Source organism: Acartia tonsa, chromosome 2, assembly GCF_053477335.1.
Source record: "Acartia tonsa isolate MP-2025a chromosome 2, ASM5347733v1, whole genome shotgun sequence".
In the NCBI taxonomy this organism is placed as follows: domain Eukaryota; kingdom Metazoa; phylum Arthropoda; class Copepoda; order Calanoida; family Acartiidae; genus Acartia; species Acartia tonsa.
The window spans coordinates 49,900,157-49,923,208 of NC_137261.1; the positions used below are offsets into that span (position 1 = coordinate 49,900,157).

The window sequence follows — 23,052 nt, forward strand, 5'->3', positions numbered from 1 at the left end:
GGGGCGTAGCCGCTAGTGTTTATATATTGATTTATATATAAGCAAGTATGACAACATCCAAAAAAGCGAAGTTCTAAAATCAAAGGATAGAAGAAAATGGGCGTACAGAGTTTCAGGTAAGGATTATAGGATTGCTACGCTTTTTAAATTGTAACTTCAGAAATCGAAATCCAGTTAAAATCGATATTACAATAAATTGATAACCGTTACATACAAACAGACGGACGGACAGTCACTAATAGTAAAAAAGCTTCGCTTTTAAAACAAAAAATATTTTCCAATATTGTCACACGTAAAACACACACTTGGTGTGGCTTTTTAAAAAGATATATGTATATTTATAAAAAAAAAAGTAACAGGATGTCTGTCTGTCTGTCTATAACTCTGAAAAGTGTAGCTTCTGATAGGTCTTGGAAAGGTGTACAGCTTGTTTTGGGGGGAGGAAACGCCCAACCCTCTCAAAAAATATCCCTCCTAAATTTTTTAAACTTTTTCTTTTTGAAACTAAAATACCAAATGTGGGTGTCAAATCTAATCCATCAACCCTCCGCCGACCCCACATAAAGCGCCCCTAGAAGCCGCTAGTTTAATTAATTTACAAAAAGGCCAAGGGAAATAAATCAATCAGATTTTATTCTCAATTTTTACAAATTATAAAGAACTTTATTATAAATGAAAAATAATATTTAAATGTGTAAGTTTAAGGAACACCACGCACCACAACATTAGTCTCTTAGTAACCATATCATTATTTTATATTGGCTTTACAGTTCCGCAGGCATTTAAGGATATATCAATATAATATTATGGGGGGGGGGTTAGAATACCCCCGCCTCCTCGACCCTAAAATGTTTGCAAAAACATTGGATTACTCCTTCCCCACCCAAAAAAATATATCAAGTATTCAAGAAAAAATGTGGGGAGGATATAACTTAAAATAATGTTATAAATGTTATTTAGGTTGAAAAAGTGGTGGACCTTGTTCTAAAGAGCAAACCGATGGTGCTAAATATGCCTTAGGTAACACTCTAAAGAAAACTAACAATTTATAATAAGATTTTTTTTAAATTCAGAAAGTGATTGTCTCTTTTTAGAGTTCCCCCAAAAACTGCCTTTTCGAATGCAATTCAAAAATTGCATTTACTGCCACTAACATATTACTTTCTCCCTGCATCAATGATTGACCATAGCAACTCATGCAAATTGTTTGGGCCTGGTCCTCCCTGCTTCTGGGCGGTTAAGGAAAGTTAATAATGTTTTAGCGTTTAAGCAAATAAAATGACTCGTAATAAGTCATAAATATGTATAGAATGGCTCGAGCTCTGGAAAGTATATGATATCCACTCCAACCCCCCCCCCCGCTTATTTTTAAAATGATTTGAAAATAAGATGAGATAATTTTTCGTAAAAGAAATTATTAAGAAGAGTAATATTATTGTTTACCCTCGTCTTGGTTAGGTTTTACTGGGTAGAGGGAATCCAACTAGAGTAAGGGAAACGCAGGTTTTTGTACTACAGGGAAGGTGTACTTTGAATAATTTAAGATTTTATCAAACTTTAGAAGGGGCGTAGAAAGAAACCCACTTCCTTTTACCGATATTTAAGTAAAAAAAAACTACACCCATCATAAAGAAAAGAACAAACAAATTTCTATATCCTAAAATTTTACCTACTGTTACATCCTAGCATTGAAAGCAGTAAAGTTTTTTTTGTCTTAAGCTTAGGATCTCAATAACTACTGAGCAGTTTGAGCCTTCGGATGGTCTAAGGCTATTATTCTGCCAAACTTTCCCTTTGAATACAGAGCCCAAAGATCCAAGAGGCACATTCGCTAGTATATTATCCTTTACTAAAAACATATATATTTTTTGTTGTTTTATCTAAACATTGTATTGGAACATTTGATTTAAAGAGAGACTTGAAAGCAACCAGTGTAGAAATTTTATTCAACAATAAATTAAAACATTTTTATTCTTTTAAAACGAGTATATACATAAGTTAAAATCAATTGAAAATACGTATTACAGTAATACATGTAGAATATATGTGGATATTATGACAGAGGAAAAAAATGTCATTTATTGGTCAGTACGTTCATCCAGTAGAAGGGGAGGGGTAAGGTGGTAGAAGATGGGGATTTTTTTTTTAATCAGCTACAAATTTCACTTAAATAGAGTACCTGATAATTTGGTGTAAGATACAAGTAATAATAAATCCATTATTGCAATCCCAATTTCGGGTTGTTTATAATTTAATCAATTATGTATTTGCTAGAAAAATGATTTTAATTCATCTAAATGACAATCTTCTAGCGTTTATTTTCAAGAATTTTATTATCAACCCTCCAAAGTTCAATATTTCTCTCTATCTACATTCTCTGGCTTTAAAGGCTAATAACCTAAAGCTTAACTAAGCTGAGAAATAAAATTAGTTACTTAAAACTTAAATATTGAATTAAGTAAAGTTTCATACATGCAAAATAAACCAAAGGAAAGCTAAGTATTTTATGTAAACTAGAACGATGGCTGTCAGTCTATCCGTCTGAAGCTTAAGATCTCGGTAACCGCTGAGCCGAACGAGCTCTACTCTTGAGGGAATATAACTACTGGTTCTGCTGTGGTTTTAAGCTGTTTTCTTTGGGATTGGTACTACCTTTCCCCCCTTCCCCCCCCAAAAAAATGATTCATTTTTGTAAGCAATTCTCATAACCTCTTGGACGAAGCCCCTAGACGCTAAGGTCGAAGATAGTTTTAATGTAAAGTGCATCAATATCTTTAAAAAGAAAATTTAAAAAATACTTTTACCCTTAATATATGTACCAGAATTTAAAAAGGAAAACATAAAGTAAGGAGTAACTGGACAGGTGTAACAACAAATAAAGATTAAATCATTGGCCTTTCTTTAATGATAAAGGAATGATTCGTTCCTGAATATCTCCGCTACTTCTGACAAACAGGCCATGAACAAAACAACTCATTTTTGTTAGAATAATTTATTTGGCAGATGGAAGTAAATATTTATTAAAGTCCTCACAAAACCTAATTTAGGAAACTATTCCTGAAAGTATTTTATTAATCTTACATTTGTAAGTAAAACAAAGAACATCAAAGCTCTAATACACTAAGCGTGTCTAAATAGAATGAATTGCTTTCCAGCAGCAGATTTACTGACGTAGGCGGTGACAAACCGCCGATTTTGTTAGAAATTGGGGGGATTAATGAAAGTTTTTATCACATTTCACCGTTTTCTAAGTTTTTGTGATGCTCTTCTATTTTGTTGGGATTTCATGTGAGGGGGAGAGCGGGGGGGTATATAACCTTAAAGTAAAATTATGTGTTTTTACCACTTTTCTGCAACTATCAAAATCGGCATTAAATGCAAATTGGAAAGTAAATTGGGCAAAATGAAGTCGAAATTAACAACAATTCTTGTTTATTTTTACAACTAAAATAGGACTATAAGGTTTAAATACTTGAAACAGTTGGGAGGTTGAAATATTTCTTATATCTTATAGTTTTCTCGCACATTTTTTACACAGATAGAATTAAATGATTAGGTTTTAATTTCCAACTAAGAAACCACATCAAGCAAGTTTTCTCATTACAACTGGATTGTATTAGGTGAAAATGAAGGATAAGGGATGGGAAATGTAGCAAAATATTATTTCAGGCCAAGTTCAGAATGAAAGTCAGGTAGCTAGCCTAAAGTAAAATTAGAATTTTTTTATTAACCAATATATTAACCCTTAACGGGGGGGGGAGGGGGCGTTTTTTTATCCCAAAATTTTATATCTTTTACTCTATTAACTTGAATTTTTCAGAAAGCTATTGTTGTGTTTGCCCCAAACAGATTTTAGGATATGTTGTTTGCATTTTTATTAATGAGTAAAAATTATATTTTCATTTCTTATTTTAATTTAAAGTCAAAATAAATAAATTAAGTAAATAAGCACCTGTTTTAATATTCTAGTATAGTTCATTTAGGTGTTTTATCAATCCCATATTATTTTTTTAAAATTTGAAATACTACATTTCATTTATAAACTACCAATTGGAAATTCTTAGCTAAGCACTTTCCAGAGATTAATCTCTTTGTTTTTAATTTTCAATAGGTTCATTTTTTAAATGTCTAACTCTGGGCAGATATAATAATAAGGTGCTGTGATCAAACACCACTTGATATGTTTTATTCATTATCATTTTGGAAGCAGAAATTTATTTAGAATTTGAAATTTTTGTTTAAGCGCACTTTGCCGCGGTCTTTATATCACCAGCCGCCAATTAAATATTAGTTGATACAAAACAAGTAGAGCCCTATTGGTTTAGAGCAATAGTCAATAGGAGCAATCGCCAATTAATTAATTTGATTAGGAAAGGATAAAAGTTGCACAACTCCTTTCAAAACTATGCCAAGACACTAAACTTAATGAACCAACCAATAAAAATCTAATAAAAGTCCTTCCAAGTTCCCAGAATCACCAATGCATAGTGCAAGATGGGTGGTGGGCACGTTTCTGGTCATCCCATCCCCAAAAAAATATGAATGAAAAAGACAAAAAGTAGATTGACTTTATAACATATAATAGATGAGAATGTATTCAACTACCCAGCTGTTTTAAATGCTTGAAAACAATACATTTAACCGCAGCCAGACTTTAAATAAGCAAAACCTTGTTATTCTAGCGATTGTTATTAAGTTTGTAATTGCCCTTAAAATTAACAATTTTTTATATAATTGTACAACTTAATTATGGTAAACAAAATTACCCCTTGTATAGATAATTGTTGGTGGAAATGCTTGGAAATACTAAATAGTACAAATATTTAGATTAAAAAAACAATATACATATTTTGTACAGAAAGTATATATTTTTAACAAATATGGGTAATAAAGAAAACTGCTAGAAAAACTAGGTTATACCCTCAATTTGGAAATGTAACACTAATTCGACCTCCTGAACATGATATTCAGTAAAAATTACAAAATTACTGAAAAAGAGACATTATTTTGTTTCTCATATAGCATTCTCTGTCCTACTTTCCCATTGGAGCTTTATTGATTTTAATAGAATTCAAATATAGTTTAATCTAATTTCATCGTTTATTTGTACTATTTCTAACCATCGTTGAGGTAAAGTTAGGGACAATCCTATCATATAAACACACATTTCTTACTTCTTACTTATCATTTAGTCTATTTAAAGGATTCAAAATGCAAAGACATATATTTTTATCTCTTATTTTAAACATCTTAATTGGAACTGATGATCTATTTATTAGTGAAACAATTGTCTTCTATAAATAAAATGTTAAAAAACTAACTCGTGTTTATATATATAATCCTTATAATAAAGTAACAGGATGTCTGTCTGTTTGTCTGTCTGCTTGTCTGTTTGTGTGTATCGAAGGATCTCGCTAACTGCTGAACCGATAGGGCTCTCCTTAACAGGGTAGCTTCTCATAGGTCCCGGGAAGGTTTATAACTATTTTTAGGGAGAGTACCGCCACCCTCCCAGGAGTAATCGCGCTCAGAAAAAAATTACCCCCCCCCCAAAAAAAAAAATTGTAACTAAGATTTAAAATAGGTGGGGGGAAAACCCCCCAGGCCCCCCCCCCCCCAAAAAAAAAAAATCTGAAATAAGAAATTGGGTTATCAAATTCGACTCTCCCCTTCTCAAGTGCCCCTAGAGGCCTCTAGGGGCGTAGCCGCTAGTTATTATAGTAGTAAGGTTTTATTGTCTGAAGCTTAATAACTCAATGACTACTGAATCGATTGGGTTCTCTCTTTAAGGTAAGCTTCTCATATGTCCTGTGATTGTCTTAGTTTATTTCCTTTTCAGACTAGAGCTTTTTTTCTAGCCCCCTCTCTGATCCTTCGAATACAGAGCCCGTAGATAATAGGAGTGATGCTGCTAGTAATGTTAAAAATATTTCGAGGGATTGAGGGGTTAGGGGGGGGGGGGGATCTTTTTGGTCATCTACTTTTCCTGGGAAGATTTTGTAAACGTCAGACATAAAGTTTATTTGTGTAGTCAAAGCAGGTAACTGACACATTTTTTATGTCAAAAATTAATTATGTATGTACATGTACAATAGAACTGTTCAGAATTTTGACTCTGTTTGTATAAAAACAAGGATGACAACATCCATAAAAGCGAAGCTCTGAAATGGAAGGATAAACGAACATTAACCCTTGTTGACTGTCGGAACTGAATATTAATGCACATTGCACATGTCTATACAAAATTATAAGTAAATTTAATGCAAAACTGATTAAATACATATTACTGTTTAAAGACATACTGACGTTTAAAATGGACGTACGGACTTTCTGGTAACGATTATAGAGTTGCTGCGCTTTCAAGGTCGTACCTAACTGTTAAAGGATCCTCATACAAAGTTTGAAATCGATGGGACAATTCTAACCTGTTTAAATTAACGAAAAAAGCTAACTGACGTACTGACCGACCCTAATTATAGAAAAGCTTCGCTTTTAGAAAACTATGTAATGTGGTATTAGTTTTTTCTTATAAATACTTTATACATTTTTAATAAAAAAAACATATTTTTATAGTTACTTTTTCTTGCCTAGTATTTATTATATAAATATATTTCATTGCTAAAAGAAGGTTTGCTTTAGTCAAATTCAGTGGCGTGCAGAGGATTTTGTCAGTGAGGGTGCGTGAAGAGTACCCGAATTTTTAGACAACTCCCTTGATCTAAATCGAGGGGTGTATCACGGAGGTACCCTTGTCAAGGGCGGTGTAAGGGGTGGGTGGCCACCCTTATAAATTTGGCAAGGGAGGTGGATACACCCCCTCCCCCCCATCACTCTTCTACATGCATCTGAACTCAAAAGAAATTAGTTATCAAAATTTAGACTGTGTACATAAATATTTTTTTATTCAAAAATATAAAAATATTTGAAATATTGAACAAGCCTTATGTACAATATTAGCATATTTATTTTTTCTTTCTTTCAGTATATTGTATTACACTCTTAATTTTTGCAATTACTTAACAAGTTAACTGTATATGATAGATTTTGAAATGTTTAAAAAATTATAAAATTTTATAAGGTTTAGTGATTTTTTATATGTATGGAAAATATATAAAATATATAATTTTTTTTATTTCTTATAGAGAAAATGGTTCCTGAAATTTTGGTAACTGATGAAAATGCCCCAATGTTTGAACATGGTAAGAATACAATTAAGGCTACGTTTTTTATGATAAAGGAATATTTGGATCTAATGCAATTTACGGTAAAATATTCCTAGTAACGATATCTCAAAAAATCTATGAACTTTGAAGGTTGCTAACGTCCAAAAGGTAGATCGTATATTATGCTCGCAAAAAAACTAATCTCCAAAAGAAGGCCTACAAATAATCTAAAATAGTCAATAAATAACAGTTATCGCGCATTGGATGTAAATTTTGCGACAAAGACTTATTTTATGAGTTTTTTTTCTTCGATGAAGCTTTCCTGTTGCATTATTGGATCTTGGCTATTCCAGTATATTATAGGCCTTTATATGTCGCTTTTTCATTTTGCTTTTATGGAATTTGTTATTCTTGTTTTAGAATGGTTGAATGAGTGTTCAGATTCTATAGATTTTACTCAAGACAAAACAGAACCATTTCTAGCTAAGGTAGGAAATTAAATTTTATGGGTATTGTCCCGTAGATTTTCCACGGTAGATTTTCTCCTTATTCTAGCCCCTTCGAGACCATTTGCCTAACCCTGCGGGACAATCAACTAACCTAAAATAATCTAAAGATACTCTGAAAATACGACGAAACGCCCCTTAAGAGGCGTTGCCACAAACGGGACTATATCCAAATTTATTAATTGTTTATAGTTACTCCCCTACAAACTCGTAGCATCAGTTTAAAGCAATACATGTCCACAATAAGTTGATAAGTTTGTCTCACATCCTGTGATTTAGCCCTATGAAGGGGAGCCTCATACATGGGCGTGCATTTAAAGGTGTATTTTGGGCATTTTGCTCTCTTGAAAACAGATCCTTTCTGCTATCTCAGAAACTATCCTATTACTTCAGAAAGTAAGGTATTTTTGTCTGTAGCTTAAGATTTTAATAACTGTTTCAGAGAAGCTTTACTTAAAACCAAGCTTAAGGGTGGTTTTAGGTAATTCTATTTGCTGTTTGCTAGAGGCGCAGCCGCTAGTACGAGATATATAAAGACAGGCTAAAGAGCAGAGTTGCTCAGAATTTCAAAGTTTAAACGGTATCTATTACTAATATGTTAAATTATGTTAATTAGAATACTGTGGTCTATAAACAGCATTAAATAATATAATTTGGTCGAAAAGTTTTGATTATGACTATTTCTGATTCATAAACCGACGCAGCTCATTAACAAACAATACAAAAAATTTATTAGCTGGTGGGTCGTATAATCAAAGGGTTCGATAGTCCTATTAGAGATATGTAACCTATTTTTTTCTAATCCTATATCCCTGTTATTTAAGTTTAAGTAGTAGATTTTGTCTAAATCCTTTTCATTATTTAAAATGGTTTGTGTGTGCTGTGAAGCTTGATACAAGCAAGATTCAACAGGAGACTATAAGCTAAAGGTAAATGCGCCAGGGAGACGGGGATATAATAATAATAATTTATTTTATTTAGTTGGGTAATTCCATCTTTTATACTATACTATTTTCAGTACTGATCACAGCAGGTTTTAATCTTGTGTAGAATGAATAGTATTTTCGCATGGAGAGCCTGTAGAGCATTTAACCCCCGCCCCCTTAAATTTAGAATAAAAAAAAACGAGATTGGGGGGGGGGGGGGGTAGTTTTATATCATTTGCTTAACCATGCTGCCCGAAGTTATAATATTTTTATAATGTTTAAATAGAATACACCTTTAGAATATGTAAAATTCCATGTAATTTAAATTTAACAATAAAACTTGATGTGTGACATCTTTAGGCTTCCCCCAAACCCTATTGTGCAACCCGCAGGGCTGCGGAGCTACCTAAATTAAGGTTGATTAGTAGAAAGAAATACAAGGACTCTTATGTGCAATTGGAGAGACCTTATGAAATATCAGCACTTTTGATATTGGGAGAAAATGGAAATAGGAGCATTTGTTACTTGTGTGTTTATGATCTTTAAACAAAGGTTTATAATATAACAAAGAGAAAGGGATTAGTAATAATACAGAATAATATATTACATTATTGTGTCTTCACAGAACCTTGCTGGCACTAGATCTGTGTACCTGGAGCCCACAGTCCACCCTCACCACAGAATGGGAGAGAAATCCACTGATGCATAAATCTTTTTAAATGTCTTAAATCTATCTGTGTGTAATGTGTATGTATGTAAATATGTGAGTGTGTGTGTGTGAGTGAGTGTATGTATTTAGGGACAGGGAATATGCATCCCAAAAAAACGATATGGTTTCCAAACTTAATGTGAAAATATTTATGTTACAAAAAGATATCTGCAGTATGCTGTTGTAGATAGAAACTAAGAATAATAAACATGAAGGATAAAGAGAAGGAAGGCTATAATTTTCTTTCGATTGTCATGCAAGCCTAAAAAGCTTAAACGATCATTGAGACAAAGCTTGTTATTGGTTTGCATGTAAACAATATTACATTAGGACTGTATCAACAAAAAGTTTTCATTAAACTTCCGCACTTCGAGAGTAAACTTCCCTGAAGGAAAAAATCAATTTTATAAAAATAAGTATGAATGGGGGGAATGGTTCTTATGATTAATCAATTGGATTCTCACAAAAAGAATATAAAGACAAAACTTCTTCATTTGTCATATTCCTGTCACAGAAATATAAATTTAGGTGAAGAGAAGCAGAAAAATATGTTTTTATTGGAGATATTTTTTCATGCATATTACTTAACCTGAATTTTAAACAGATTCTTTTTTATTGTGCTGCATAGAAATAAAACTTGAGCTGACCTTGTAAAAAACATTCATATTTTTAAACAAAAATTTTACATAATCTGTAAAACTTCTGAGATGAGTTTTGAATTAGAATTATAACTAATATTCACAGTAAAACTTATCAAAAATGAAAATTTGAATGATGCTGCGTAAATCTTGACATATTGTAAACATAACCTTAGCCAATAGGAAGAGAGTTATATCATTCAGCAACCAATGAGGGCTAGCTTTATTTCATAATGTCGTCTTTAAAAATATTTCTTAACAAGTGCTGTGCTTGTTATATATTTATTACAATATTAAGGTAAGGAAATAACAGCATTGGGAGCTATCTTTTGCGAGAACAAGGCTTTAGGCTAGTTTTTGTTGGGTTGTCCTTGAAATGTGCTTCTTTATAGAAAAATGTATTATAATATATTGTACTGACAAACTCAATAGCAGAGTTAGATTTAAAGCAATTGCAATTCATTTTAATCAGTAAAGTATGTCAACCCCAGCTCCAACTCCAACCCCCTCACCCACCCCTTAAGTACAATTTTCTCGGGGAGGGTAAAAAAAAGATTTTTGCTTGTGCAATATCCCTGTACCTGAGACTATAGAGTTTCACTGATCCATAATAAAGAATTAGATTCCAATATTAATAGAAGATATGTTATCATCCTCAAGCCTGTATGGGGACTATTTAACAACCCCTAACAATTATTTTCAAAAATGAACTAGAAATACTTCTAAGCCAAGTGAAGCTCTCTCTTTGATGGGCTAACCTAACCCTTAATTGACCTGAAATAATAGCAAATGGTTTGTTTTGTGGTCCAATAGCAGTTAAAGGGAAATTATGGAAAATATTTTAGAAAACTGATTTCCTTTATTGGGAAATCTATAAGAGCGCTCTTCATATTCCTTTATGTCGCAGCACCACTACTCTACAAGTATCTTCTCTTTCGTTTGTCTGTAACACTTTGTGTTTAAACGTGTATTTTTAAAAGCAAAGCGTACGTCCGTCCGAGACAGATAGCTTTTTTCGTTAATTTAGGCATGTTAGAATTGTCTTATCGATTCCAAACTTTGCATGGTGATTCCTGTAGTAGTTAGGTACGATTTAAAAATCGTAGCAACTCTATAATCATTACCAGAATGTTCGTACGTCCATTTTAAACATGTTAATTTTTCTACTTTTTTAACAACAAATTTTTATGTGATCTTATTATCCGTTTGATCTGATTTTTGGTATATAGTTTCCTAGGACAACAAAGTACAATATTAGAAGCAAAGCAACTCTAAAATCAAGTCCTAAAATGTAAGTATGTCCATAAACATTATCCTGTATCAAGCAGTTTTTCAACAAATTTACTTACAATTTTGCTTCGACTCTTATACTTTCATATTCTGATTATTCAGGTCTGACACTGTACAAGTGTTAATGTCCGTTTGTCCTACCGTTTCAGTGCTTCGCTTTTATGCATGTTGTCATCCTTGTTTTCCTTTATTTCTCTTTAGCATAATTTTTGTATTTTCCTTATCTGTATCCAACAATTGGAAATCAACTACACATAAATTTAAAAATATTTTCAATATGATTCATTACGATTTTTTTATAATTTAGTAAACAAAGCTTAGCTATCAATGTAGAAAATCCTCCTCGTTTCTGTATATTAATAGATTATTTTTATTTGGTGGGGAAAATAAATTTTGTTCTATTGACAACAATTTTTATTGTAAGTGAATAGAAAATGAGTTTTCAACAAATTGCCAAGGACAGAGAAATGAAAATAAAAAACAAGGATGACAACATCCATAAAGCGAAGCACTGAAACGGTAGTACAAACGGACATTAACACTTGTATAATGTCAGAACTGAATAATCAGAATGTAAATGTATAAGAGTCACAGTAAAATTGTAGGCAAATTTGTTGAAAATCTGCTTCGCTTAAAATATTGTACTTTGTTGTCCCAGGAATCAGTATACCAAAAATCAGACCAATCAGATAATTAGGTCACATACAAATTTGTTGTTAAAATTGTAAAAAAAATCTACATATTTTAAATGGACGTACGGACATTCTGGTTATGATTATAGAGTTGTTACGCTTTCTAACTCGTACCTAACTTCTATAGGAATCACCATGCAAAGTTTGAAATCGATAGGACAATTCTAACATGCCTAAATTAACGAAAAAAGCTATCCGTAACGGATGGACCGACCCTAATTATAAAAAAGCTTTTTAAAAAGATACGACAGTTATTAGTAGTGAAGCTACTATATATTTCACCTTTCTGTTCGTTTGCAGTCATTCCTTCCGTAACCCTATAAGGGAAATGTCATTTTCTCAGCTGTTTTCAAGATAAACGGCTGTATATTTTAGCAAAATTAACATTCTTTATATAATTTACTTTTTTTATCTGGATAAAATTGTCCTTATCGGCTAATACTTATGTTATAGTAACAGGATGACTATTTTTAGACCTGTGCATTTGTACCGAAGAGAATAATTCAACCTTTTCAACCCCCCCCCCCCCCATTTTTTAGTAGCAAATCTACTCTGTAATTTGAAATGTCCGTCTGTCCGTCTGTCTTAGTTGGGGGGAAACGTGATTTTATTGGCTCCTATAAAAGATAAAAGACTGAAATTTTTTGACAACATTCCCATTATTAAGGAGCCCAATTAACTATTAAACATCAATAGCGGCCAAGCCGCTTTTTAGCAGGTTTTAGGCTATTTTCGTATTTTTCACATTTTTCTCCATATCTTTAATGTTTATGGTCCAATTTCCAAAAATTTTTCAGTTAAAGATATCAAAATTAAATTTACTGTCGTTGTAAGAAAACAACTATGACGGTCAGACTGCATTTAAGCAGGTTTTAGCCTATTTTTGTATTTTTCACATTTTTATCAATACCTTTGGTGTTTATGGTGCGATTTCCAAAAATTTTTCAGTTAAAGATATCAAAATTAAATTTCCTGTCTTTTCAAGAAAACATCAATGGCGGTCAGACTGCCTTTTTGCAGGTTTTTGGCCATTTTTATATTTTTCACATTTTTCCTCATATCTTTGGTGTTTATGGTCCGATTTCAAATTTTTTGTAGTTAAAAATATCAAAATTAAATTTCCCGTTGTTTTGAGCATCCAGTATATAATTTACTTTGACCGTCAGTTTGTTAGTCATAGTACTGATATATAAGTATTAAAAAATTAAAAACAAATGTTGAAAAAGTTTCGTGATTTTTCCCCAACATACATGTTTTGATAACTAATCTTTAAATTCTTATACATAATTTTTGTGCTTCGCTACTTATGGATGTTGTCATCCTTGTTTATTTTGATTTTCTCGTTAAAGAAGAAGGTCTACAACTCCCCCCCTCCCCCCCCCCCCCCCACCTCTTTAAAGTGTCCTTATAGAAGCGTTGCCGCTAGTCATAAGAGAATTAAAACAGCAATTTAAATTTTTAGATTTTGTTTAATTTTTTTGTATTAAACTAAAAAAAATAAACATTAAAATAATTTTCAACTTACGCACCAAACTACGTATAATATAAATCAAACCTTAATATTGAAAAACAAAAATAAAATCATATTTTAGATATCAATTACGACTTGTACAGATGTATAATCTGCGTATAAGATATAATATGCACGTCAATTTTTATTAATTAAGAGCAGTTTGAATACAACAAAACATTCAACAACAAATATGTACATAATTTATATAATTAAATGTTGAAAATTAATAAACATATTTCTCGTATTCATTCGAATCCGGTGGATAAAAACCGGTTCTCATCCATACGAAAAAACTATGTCTAGCATCGTATTATATCCAGCTTTCTACGAATATAGAATATGTACAATCATAAGATTAATTCCCAGCTGTTCAAAAATCCGCATGGAAACTAAAGGAACGACGTATGCATACGACGCAATACTATTTTTTTCCTCGATGTAAAAAAATGGTGCATGTGCACGCATTTGAGCTGATACGATGCTTTTTTATTATTTTTCTCGATATGATCATTCGTCGTACGCATTTTGGACCAGTTTTGCGATGGAAAAATAAAAAATGTGTCAGGTTTCATTCGAGGGAAAAAAATGTGTATGCATCGTATGAGTACGTCATTTTTTTTTATAAAATTGGTTGGTGTTATATTATAATACGCCGGGTTTATTTATGGCAGAAAAAAATAAAATTATGACGTTTGCATCGTGTTGGTGCGGGCTAGACACTACAAAATATAAAATGATATTTATATAATATTTTTAATAAGTTTTTTTTATAATTTTAATTAAGTTTTTTTATAAAAATCTAATAAAATTTTATATTTTAATTTATGAAACTTTGGAAACTAGTGTAATTAACAGTAAATCCTCTCTCTCACTTATTAAATTACTATCGGCTATGCCCCTAGAAGCCTCTAGGTGCACTGGTAGGAGGGGGAAAAGTTGACCTTATCCCATTTTAAATTTGAGTTTCAAAACAGTTAAAAAAAATATTTTTCGGGGGGGAGGGAGGTGTAGAACCCTCCCAAAAAATAGTTAAAAACCTTCCCAGGACCTATAAGAAGCTTCACTGTAAAGGAGAACAATATCAGTTCAGCGGTTAGCGAGATCCTTTGGGACAGACAAAAAATGTTTACTACTTTATATAAAAGGATTGATATAAAATAATACTCTTACCTTTTAAACTTATAAAACTTATTTATGATAAAATTATATGCATTTTGTTCTTTGTACTTAATCACAATTTTGATGATTAGATTCTCCTTTCAAAATTATAGCAACAAGAAATTGAGAATGTGATTTATATTCAGTCATTCAAAATCTCAAAACATCAGATTTCGTAATGTGATAGTCCACGCGGAGTGGGTTTGACTGACTCAGACTGTTTCATAACCACCCCCATCCCATCCCATCCATCGGTGTCCCCCCCACACATGTTTCCCCTCCTCTCTTTTATTTTCTTCTATTTCTCCCTGTGTGTAGCAGCCTGTGTGGCGCCACAGAAGAGGTACCAGATTTTTAATCAGAAATATATATAATTATACTTTTAAAAACACTAGTTTACAAATTATTCGGTGTTTTTACATAAAATGTTTTAGAATTTGAATTAAAATAAAACTATTCAATTATTTTTAATGACATTTTATTTTATTTTTATGCGGTCACTCTGTTTTCATTTCATAGCTCCCGCCTCTCTTGAGTAAAAGAGTTAGAGAAAAATATAAAGAGAGAGGGAGAGAGAAAAAGGGGGGGATATTTGGACTTTATTTTCATGGGGATAGTAATTTGGGGTGATTTCCCTTTTACATTTTCATGGCGCTTAAGAACAACGCTTAAGGTGCAATTCTTTCAAATTCTCGCCGCATTTATGCGACAATTGCCGCATTGCGTTACATTTTATTGTAACCAACGCATTTCTCATAATGTAACGTATGAATATATCCGCATGCCACAAATTTTTTCAATTTAACGACGTTCATATGCAACGTAGAGGTTGCTATTTTTTAAATTAAACTAAAACAATCAAATTAGTTACAATTTTTTTAATTTGTCAATGTTTCTGTGCGTCGTGTGTGTTACATTTTCTTAAAAACCGACACAATACTTAAAATGTAACATATGTATGCGTCGTTCAGCCATCCTCCATGCGGATTTTTGAAAAGCTGGGTTGTACATTCTATAATACGACAAAAGAAATAACTATTCTCGTATTTATTCGAATCCGGTGGATAAGAACCGGTTCTCATCCATACGAAAAAACTATGTCTAGCATTGTATTATATCCAGCTTTCTACAAATATAAAATGTACAATCATAAGATTAAAACCAGTTTTTTTAGCCGGTACCTTCAGCACCTCGGGGATAAAAAAAAAACTTGTTTTAAATCTTATAATTGTACATTCTATATCCGCGGAAAGCTGTTTTTAATGCGATATGAGAAATAACTATTAAACAGCTACACCACGGGGCTAAAAAACTGGTTTCAATCTTATAATTGTACATTCTATATCCGCGGAAAGCCGTTTATAATACGATGAAAGAAATAACTATTCTCGTATTCATTCGAATCGGGTGGATAGGAACCGGTTCTCATCCATACGAAAAAACTATGTCTAGCATCGTATTATATCCAGCTTTCTACGAATATAGAAATGTACAATCATAAGATTAAAACCAGTTTTAATCTTATAATTGTACATTCTATAATACGACGAAAGAAATAACTATTCTCGTATTTATTCGCATTCGGTGGATAAGAACCGGTTCTCATCCATACGAAAAAACTATGTCTAGCATCGTATTATATCCAGCTTTCTACAAATATAAAATGTACAATCATAAGATTAAAACCAGTTTTTTTAGCCGGTACCTTCGGCACCTCGGAGATAAAAAAAAATATTGTTTTAAATCTTTTAATTGTACATTCTATATCCTATATCCGCAGAAAGCTGTTTTTAATGCGATACGAGAAATAACTATTAAACAGCTACTCTTTATGTAAAACTACCGGCTGCGCACCTCGCATCCACGGGCTGTGTATTAAAGGAAAAAATTAGGGAATAGAAAAATAACCTTAAACTACGCTTATGCTAACATCAAAAAATAAAATATCCTGAAACCATACTGGGACCCATGTAAAGCTCTCCGAAAAATGGATACTCATTTAGTTCAGTATTCTCCGAAATTTTAAGCTTCAGACAAATAAACCTTACTCATTTATATAAAAGAATTTATTCGTTCGACCATCCATATGTACATAAATCATTTTTATTACTTAGTAAGCGCACTTTCAATACAGCATTTGCTTGGACTCAATTTTTCAGGGAACATACATACAGGACTTATTGTAATTAAAACTATTTTTAGAGGGGTGTGACAGTGACGCCTCTTACATTAAAAATAACCCCTCGAAATGCACCACTGAACAAAATGTCTTTTAATACATATAATTAATTTATAATTTAGGTCAACAAAACATTGGCTCATCGCCTGCGAGGAGAGTTCAGCAATAAATTTCGTCAGCAGGCAATCTTTGAACTTCTGGGAGAAGATTATACTAAGCTCTACTTTCCACATCATCAGGTTAGTAAATAAACCATCTGGTTACACAATGGTGCTTCCCATTAGAAGCCCATTTTTGAACGACTGCTTTTTCGTAATATAACATTAGAAATGAAATAATGTAATTTTACCGTCAGTCCGATTGCGGACAGGCTTTTGGACATACTCTGATGAAAGGTTTTCATTGCTTTTGATTATTCGATTTTATCAATATCAACAAAAATCCGATTTTTATCAATCACAAACCAGTATAAGATTGAAAATGCATTAGGTATTATAAATGTAAGGTAGCGCCCTGTCTATTTGCAAACTGATACTAATTAATATATATGGATACTAGCGGCTACTCCCCCCCCCCCTAGAAGCCTCTAGGGGCACTTAAGTCATCTCAATTTAAATTTATGTTAAAAAGATTTTTTTTTAAATATTTTTTTGGGGGGTGGGGGGTGAAGACACCCTGCCCAAAAATAGTTTAAACCTTCCCAGGATTTATAAGAAGCTTCACTGTAAAGAAGAACAATATCAGTTCAGAGGTTAGCGAGATCCTTCGGGACAGACAAAAAACACTTACTAATTTATATAATAGAATATAAATATATATAAATTTGTCGTCAATTAATCTTGCCAATATGGACCTCATTTATTGGTCAGTTCGTTTATCCAGTAGAAGGTGAATAAGGGGAATATTGTTATTTTAGCTAGCTGCAATATCTGAGCATATGAAAATTTGGTGCAACATCCAAGTCATAATGTATCGATTCTGATAATAATTGTTTAAAATTTCAGTTTAGTCCTGAGCTATTGCGCCCACCTGCGTACACCAACAAGAAAAGAGAAGAGACGCTGGCAGAAATGAGAGTTCAAATTGATGAGGCTCTGCAGGATTCACTCGCTGAACTTGGATATCCAAAGGATTTGTCCAAGTACGAGGTGAATTATCATTTAATTTTACTAAAAAATATTTTTTCCGTTAAGACTTTGAAACCAATTAATATCCGGAGGAATATAATCGGTTCTCACCCATACTGAAAAATCATGTATAGCATCGAATTACAGACAATTTTTCCAATTATTAAATAAAAATAAAAATAATAATACCAGTTTTGATAGCTTGGATCTTCGGCCTGTAGAGGCTAACAAAACTGATTTAAATCTTATGATTTTTCATTTTAATATTCACGGAAAGCTGTCAAGAATACGATGCATGCGTTAATAGTTATTTCTGGCATCGTATTATAAACAGCTTTCCGCTGATAAAAATGTAGAATTATGAGATTAAAGGTTTTAATATTATGATTGTATATTTTTATATGCGTAGAAAACTGGGTATGATACGATGCTAGACATTTTTCAGCATAGCTGAGAACCGGTTCTAATCCACCGGATATTAATCGGTTTTGAAGTAACTATTCTTTCTCAGTAGCCCACTAGTTGCAATTTACAATGTGAATCTAGCAAATAAATACATTTTTATCAAGGCATACCTTTGTAAAGATAGATACAACAAAAACCTTAATCTTTTAGAATAGTTGCTACGACCGTACAGTAAAAAATTGTGTATAGCTAAAATTATTATTTGGATAAAATTCAATTTCCTCACTGTCATTGTAATTTGAATTAAATTCAATTGAGTATCATACAAAAAATAACTATAAATAACATTGATGACACATTAAAAAACTTAAACTTTCTTTAATAAAAAAATAAAATTAGAATGTATGTTAGGAATCTAGGTTTTTATTCATTGGTTATGAAATATCATTGACATATCATGCTTTGTTGTTAAAGGAATCTGTGTTATCTTACAGATGGTTAGACATACAGACACACTAGAGATATATAAACTCGTTGCTAATAACATATGTACTTAGTATAATAAATGATTTATTCTTATATAGCTTCCTTATTTTGAGTTGGATTTTCAATTTATTGATGATATTTCTGACGTGTGTATTTGACTCTCAAATATTAAAGCAAAATCCACAATTTGAAATTGAATAATATAAGTCCCTCCCCCTCACTTTAGAACTGGTATTTTTAACAACAGAAGAAAAATTATGTCCACATCATAATATATCATATTATTATTTGACGTAAAAGATTAATGATGATTTAGAAATAATTTTAACTCCGATTAAAATAAACTCAAGTAGTAAGATAACTCTATAAACATTATTCTCATATAAAAGTATCAGAACGTCTGTGTGTATGTCTATATGTGTGTTTATCGAAGGAAATCGTCCCTTGCAAAATATAACTCCAGACCCCCACCAAATATTTTTTCTTTGAATAAATAGAATGTAAAGTGGAAGTTCGACCCCTTCCATATACCCCTAAGTACCCCTAAAAGCCTCTAGGAGTAGTCACAAGTTGGTTAATAAAAGAAGTTTTCTCAATATGGCTGTAATGAATTGGGATAGGGGTCAATTGTATGGGTTCACAAAAACCCAACGAGGATATCGTTGATTGGTAAAATAATTATACCTAGAACCTGTGTAGCTCATAATTGTTTCCAGAAAGAAGATAACTTGGCAGAATTCCTGGATGAAATAAGAGCAGCTTTCAAAGCCGGCTGCGACAGACAGGTACTTTTGTAGCACAGCTAATCCACAATTTACTTTTTAAGATATTGCACATTATAAAGTTTATAAGATACTCATTGGACATGCAAACAAAGGAGATTTGTTTACGTATTTTTGACATTTACTTCTGTAATCCCTGTAATCGACCAGCGGACCAAAAACACTTTCCAATCATGCATGTTTCAATTTATTAAAAACATGATTCTATGGTTCCTATCGTGGTCTCTAACCTACTAGCCCATATAATCTTCTAGCTCTTTCATTACTTAACTGGAAAAACTTTGGAGACATCCACCGGCTCACCACTGTCATTTTGATTTTTTGGTAGTTTTGTCGGGGGCATTGGCATCGGCAGTAGCAGCACTAAATGATTTAAAGATACAGCTCAGATCTATACTAAGCAACAGAAAATACGTTTTTGAAACATTTTGTTTGTGACTTGCTTTTATTTCTGGTGAAATCTATATATAGTCAATTCTGTTGTTAGGGAAATTTTTAGCCTTCAGAAGCTGTTATATATCTGGATATTGTTGTACTTGTAAATGATTATTTTTAGTTGCTGTGGTTTAATTATATCACTCAACATTAATAATTTATTTTAAAGTACACCACTGCAGTTAAGTAATGTCTGGAATAAAACAAGAATGAGAATGTACATTTTGTCGAAGCTCTACAAATAAGAGTAGCCTTTGTTATATTACTTTCCTTTCGTTCGTCAGTTGAGTCCGTAATGCTATGACTTTATCAGCTGTTATTCATTAATAAATATTTCCTATATCTATGAGCATATGCAAAAGAATTCTTGATTTTTAACTAAAAATTGTAACCACTGAACAACAGCTCTTTGAATTGCTTTCTCAATAATATTTTCATTCTTTGCTACTTATAGATGTTTTCAATCATGATTTTTTATATTTGTTAGGTTCAAACAGTAATGTCTAAAGAAAGACTAGAGAGAGGAAACAGTATTGAAGATGATGTCATTTCTATAGCTTCACAGGTAAATTTTTGTATCAGTAGGTCAGTAATGATTTTTGTATTTGATACTCACAGTGGGCAAATTTACACCCCAATAGTTAGTCTGTCACAAAAACAAGAGAAAAAGATATGTTTATAGAAAATAAAACAGGAATGGATTTTTTTCTAAGAAAAACAATTAAACACTATAATTATCCTATTAGTCTATTTTTCGAAATAATGTTACCTAGGACAAAAAAGTACAATATTATAAACAAATCATCTCTATATGTTATCATGTATTTAAGAATTTTGTAACAAATTTATATACATTTTTTATTAGAAATGTAAATGAATATTTGGCTTATTAAGTTATGCCACTCTACAATAGTTATTGTTCCTTATCCTTCCTTCTGATCTTAGAGCTCCACTTTTTTAGATGTTGTTTAATTGAAAGCTGAGTGATATTTGTGAAATGAATGACTTCTAATGCATAGAAATGATGTTTCTATAAACCACTTTTCAGAAAAAGACTCAAGACACAATAAACTGTTTAATCAATTATTTTTATCTCTTTATTCCTCTAAACTCTGAGAATATTAGATTGAATCATAATCTATGTATGTCTAAAAGTTCTAATAATGAACTATAATAAAGTGAAATTTTTAGCTGGCTAAAAAAATATCCCTCTCATCCCAATTACCTCCTACTGTATACGCTTTGACCAACAAATGACAGAGGACAACTTAAATTTTTTCCCTTTCACAATTTCAACGTATATTCTACTTCCATTTGGCTTTGATTGCATTATAATATTGACAATATCACCTGCTTGACATATCAACAGAATATAATAATACTAAGATTATTTTTGAAAACACAAAATCCAACTTTTTTTGTTCTCTGTATGAACACTCTAGAAACAATTATCAAGGAAAAAGAAGAAAACAAATTTAGCTAAATTGTTGTGAGAGTATAATTTCAATTTAGAAAAGAGATCATTGCTTACACACGGATAAAAAGAACATCTATAGAAAAACAAGGATGTCAACATCCTTAAATACGAAACTCAAAAAATCTGACAAGCAAGCAAAACATGGAGTTTTAATATTAAAGAAAAACAAAACATCAATATTGAGTTAAATTATTATATAATATCATTATTAAACTTGTAACTGGTTCCTATGGTCTTAATTTTCATTGTTAAAAAATTGTTGAAGAATTTCTAAATTTCTACTTAAGTATCCTTGCTAAATGTGATCATAACATTAGGAATCCACAATGTAATGATACAAGTAATTCCACAAACTGATTCAAATAACATTACTCTAGATATTATGGTCCATTCTTTTTAATATTTTGCACATTTTTTGCCTCAACCAAAAGACACAAAAAAGTGTGTTATCACATCTGCAAAATGTATTGCAATATACAAATTAAAAAAGCAAAAATTGTCGTTACATGAAAACACTCATTGGACATTGAAGGTTAATGTTACTGGTACCCAATGTGATATAAACACATCCTGTTATCTGTTGGCCTTAAAACTTTGGGTACTTTTCAAAAATCTTGTATGGTTGATTAAAACTAGATGAGTTCAAACCTTTTAACCAATAATTGTGTTCTGCAGAAGGGGTAATTTGTTTATCACGACTGGGATGTACTGTTCTTATCCCTTGTGATCCCTGTGAAAAGCATACACTTCATTTTTTTGGCAATTGTTTTTCTGCTATGATAATAACTTTGAGGATATGACAATATGCAGAAGTGATGACATATCCCTACACGACTATAAATTTTAATTGTTAATGAAACATTTTATTTGGCTCTAAAGAATCGTGAATTTTAAGAAAATGCAATTCATTGCTTTGATAGAAAGAGTCATTCAAACGAAAATATAAATTTTTGTTGTTTAGTTATTTAGCTGCAGATAAGTTGAGTTAAAGTTAATATTGTGTCTCTATGCCCGTAAAGAAGGCGTCGACTAGCTATTTTAATTGAAAATTTAAAAAGTTAAGACACCTTCTTTAGCTGACAAAATGACCGAATGACTAGCTGATATCAAAATCTATTTTATATTTTAGTAAGTGAAGAATAAACTGAAATACTTTTATTTCTAATTATCTTCATATTAAATCCATTTTATTTTCTTTTGAAATGTTTAGCATTAACAATAAAGAGCTATATCTACTATTTAATTTTCCAATTAAATTTTTTAAAATTTATCTAGGCCTCTGGTGAGTATGAGGGAGGGGAACCTGAGAAACTTGACAAGCCCAAGGTTAAAGAGAGCGATGTACTTGCAGATGGACTTGTCTCTATCATCAACCATAATGTAGTTGTCAGGTAAAAGAATTTTTGTGTTAGTCTGTTTGTCTGTAATGCCTGCCCTGTGTGACTAGTTTTTTGAGTAAGGTCTTATTATTTCATAATTAATAAATGTAATAGACAAATACCTGGCCCAAGTGGTGGGGACCTTTTTTTGTCAGCTAGCAAATTGAGTTCTGCTCTTCTTAAACGA

General features: G+C 31.7%; 2 protein-coding genes across 5 annotated transcripts in view; both read left to right on the top strand.

Annotated features, from left to right (window-relative positions):
* The window catches only part of lig (ubiquitin-associated protein-like lingerer), a 498,059-nt gene that overhangs the window by 355,385 nt on the left and 119,622 nt on the right, over positions 1 to 23,052 (top strand). The gene's annotated exons all lie outside the window — the stretch shown is intronic.
* Positions 7,131 to 23,052, top strand: part of LOC145312840 (uncharacterized) — a 30,843-nt gene continuing 14,921 nt past the window's right edge. The window contains exons 1-7 of the mRNA XM_080152077.1: positions 7,131 to 7,199; positions 7,584 to 7,651; positions 16,897 to 17,013; positions 17,779 to 17,922; positions 19,509 to 19,577; positions 20,497 to 20,574; positions 22,762 to 22,877. Of these exons, the coding sequence (XP_080008203.1) occupies positions 7,148 to 7,199; positions 7,584 to 7,651; positions 16,897 to 17,013; positions 17,779 to 17,922; positions 19,509 to 19,577; positions 20,497 to 20,574; positions 22,762 to 22,877 (644 nt within the window). The 5' untranslated portion in view covers positions 7,131 to 7,147. The remainder of the gene's footprint in view (positions 7,200 to 7,583; positions 7,652 to 16,896; positions 17,014 to 17,778; positions 17,923 to 19,508; positions 19,578 to 20,496; positions 20,575 to 22,761; positions 22,878 to 23,052) is intronic.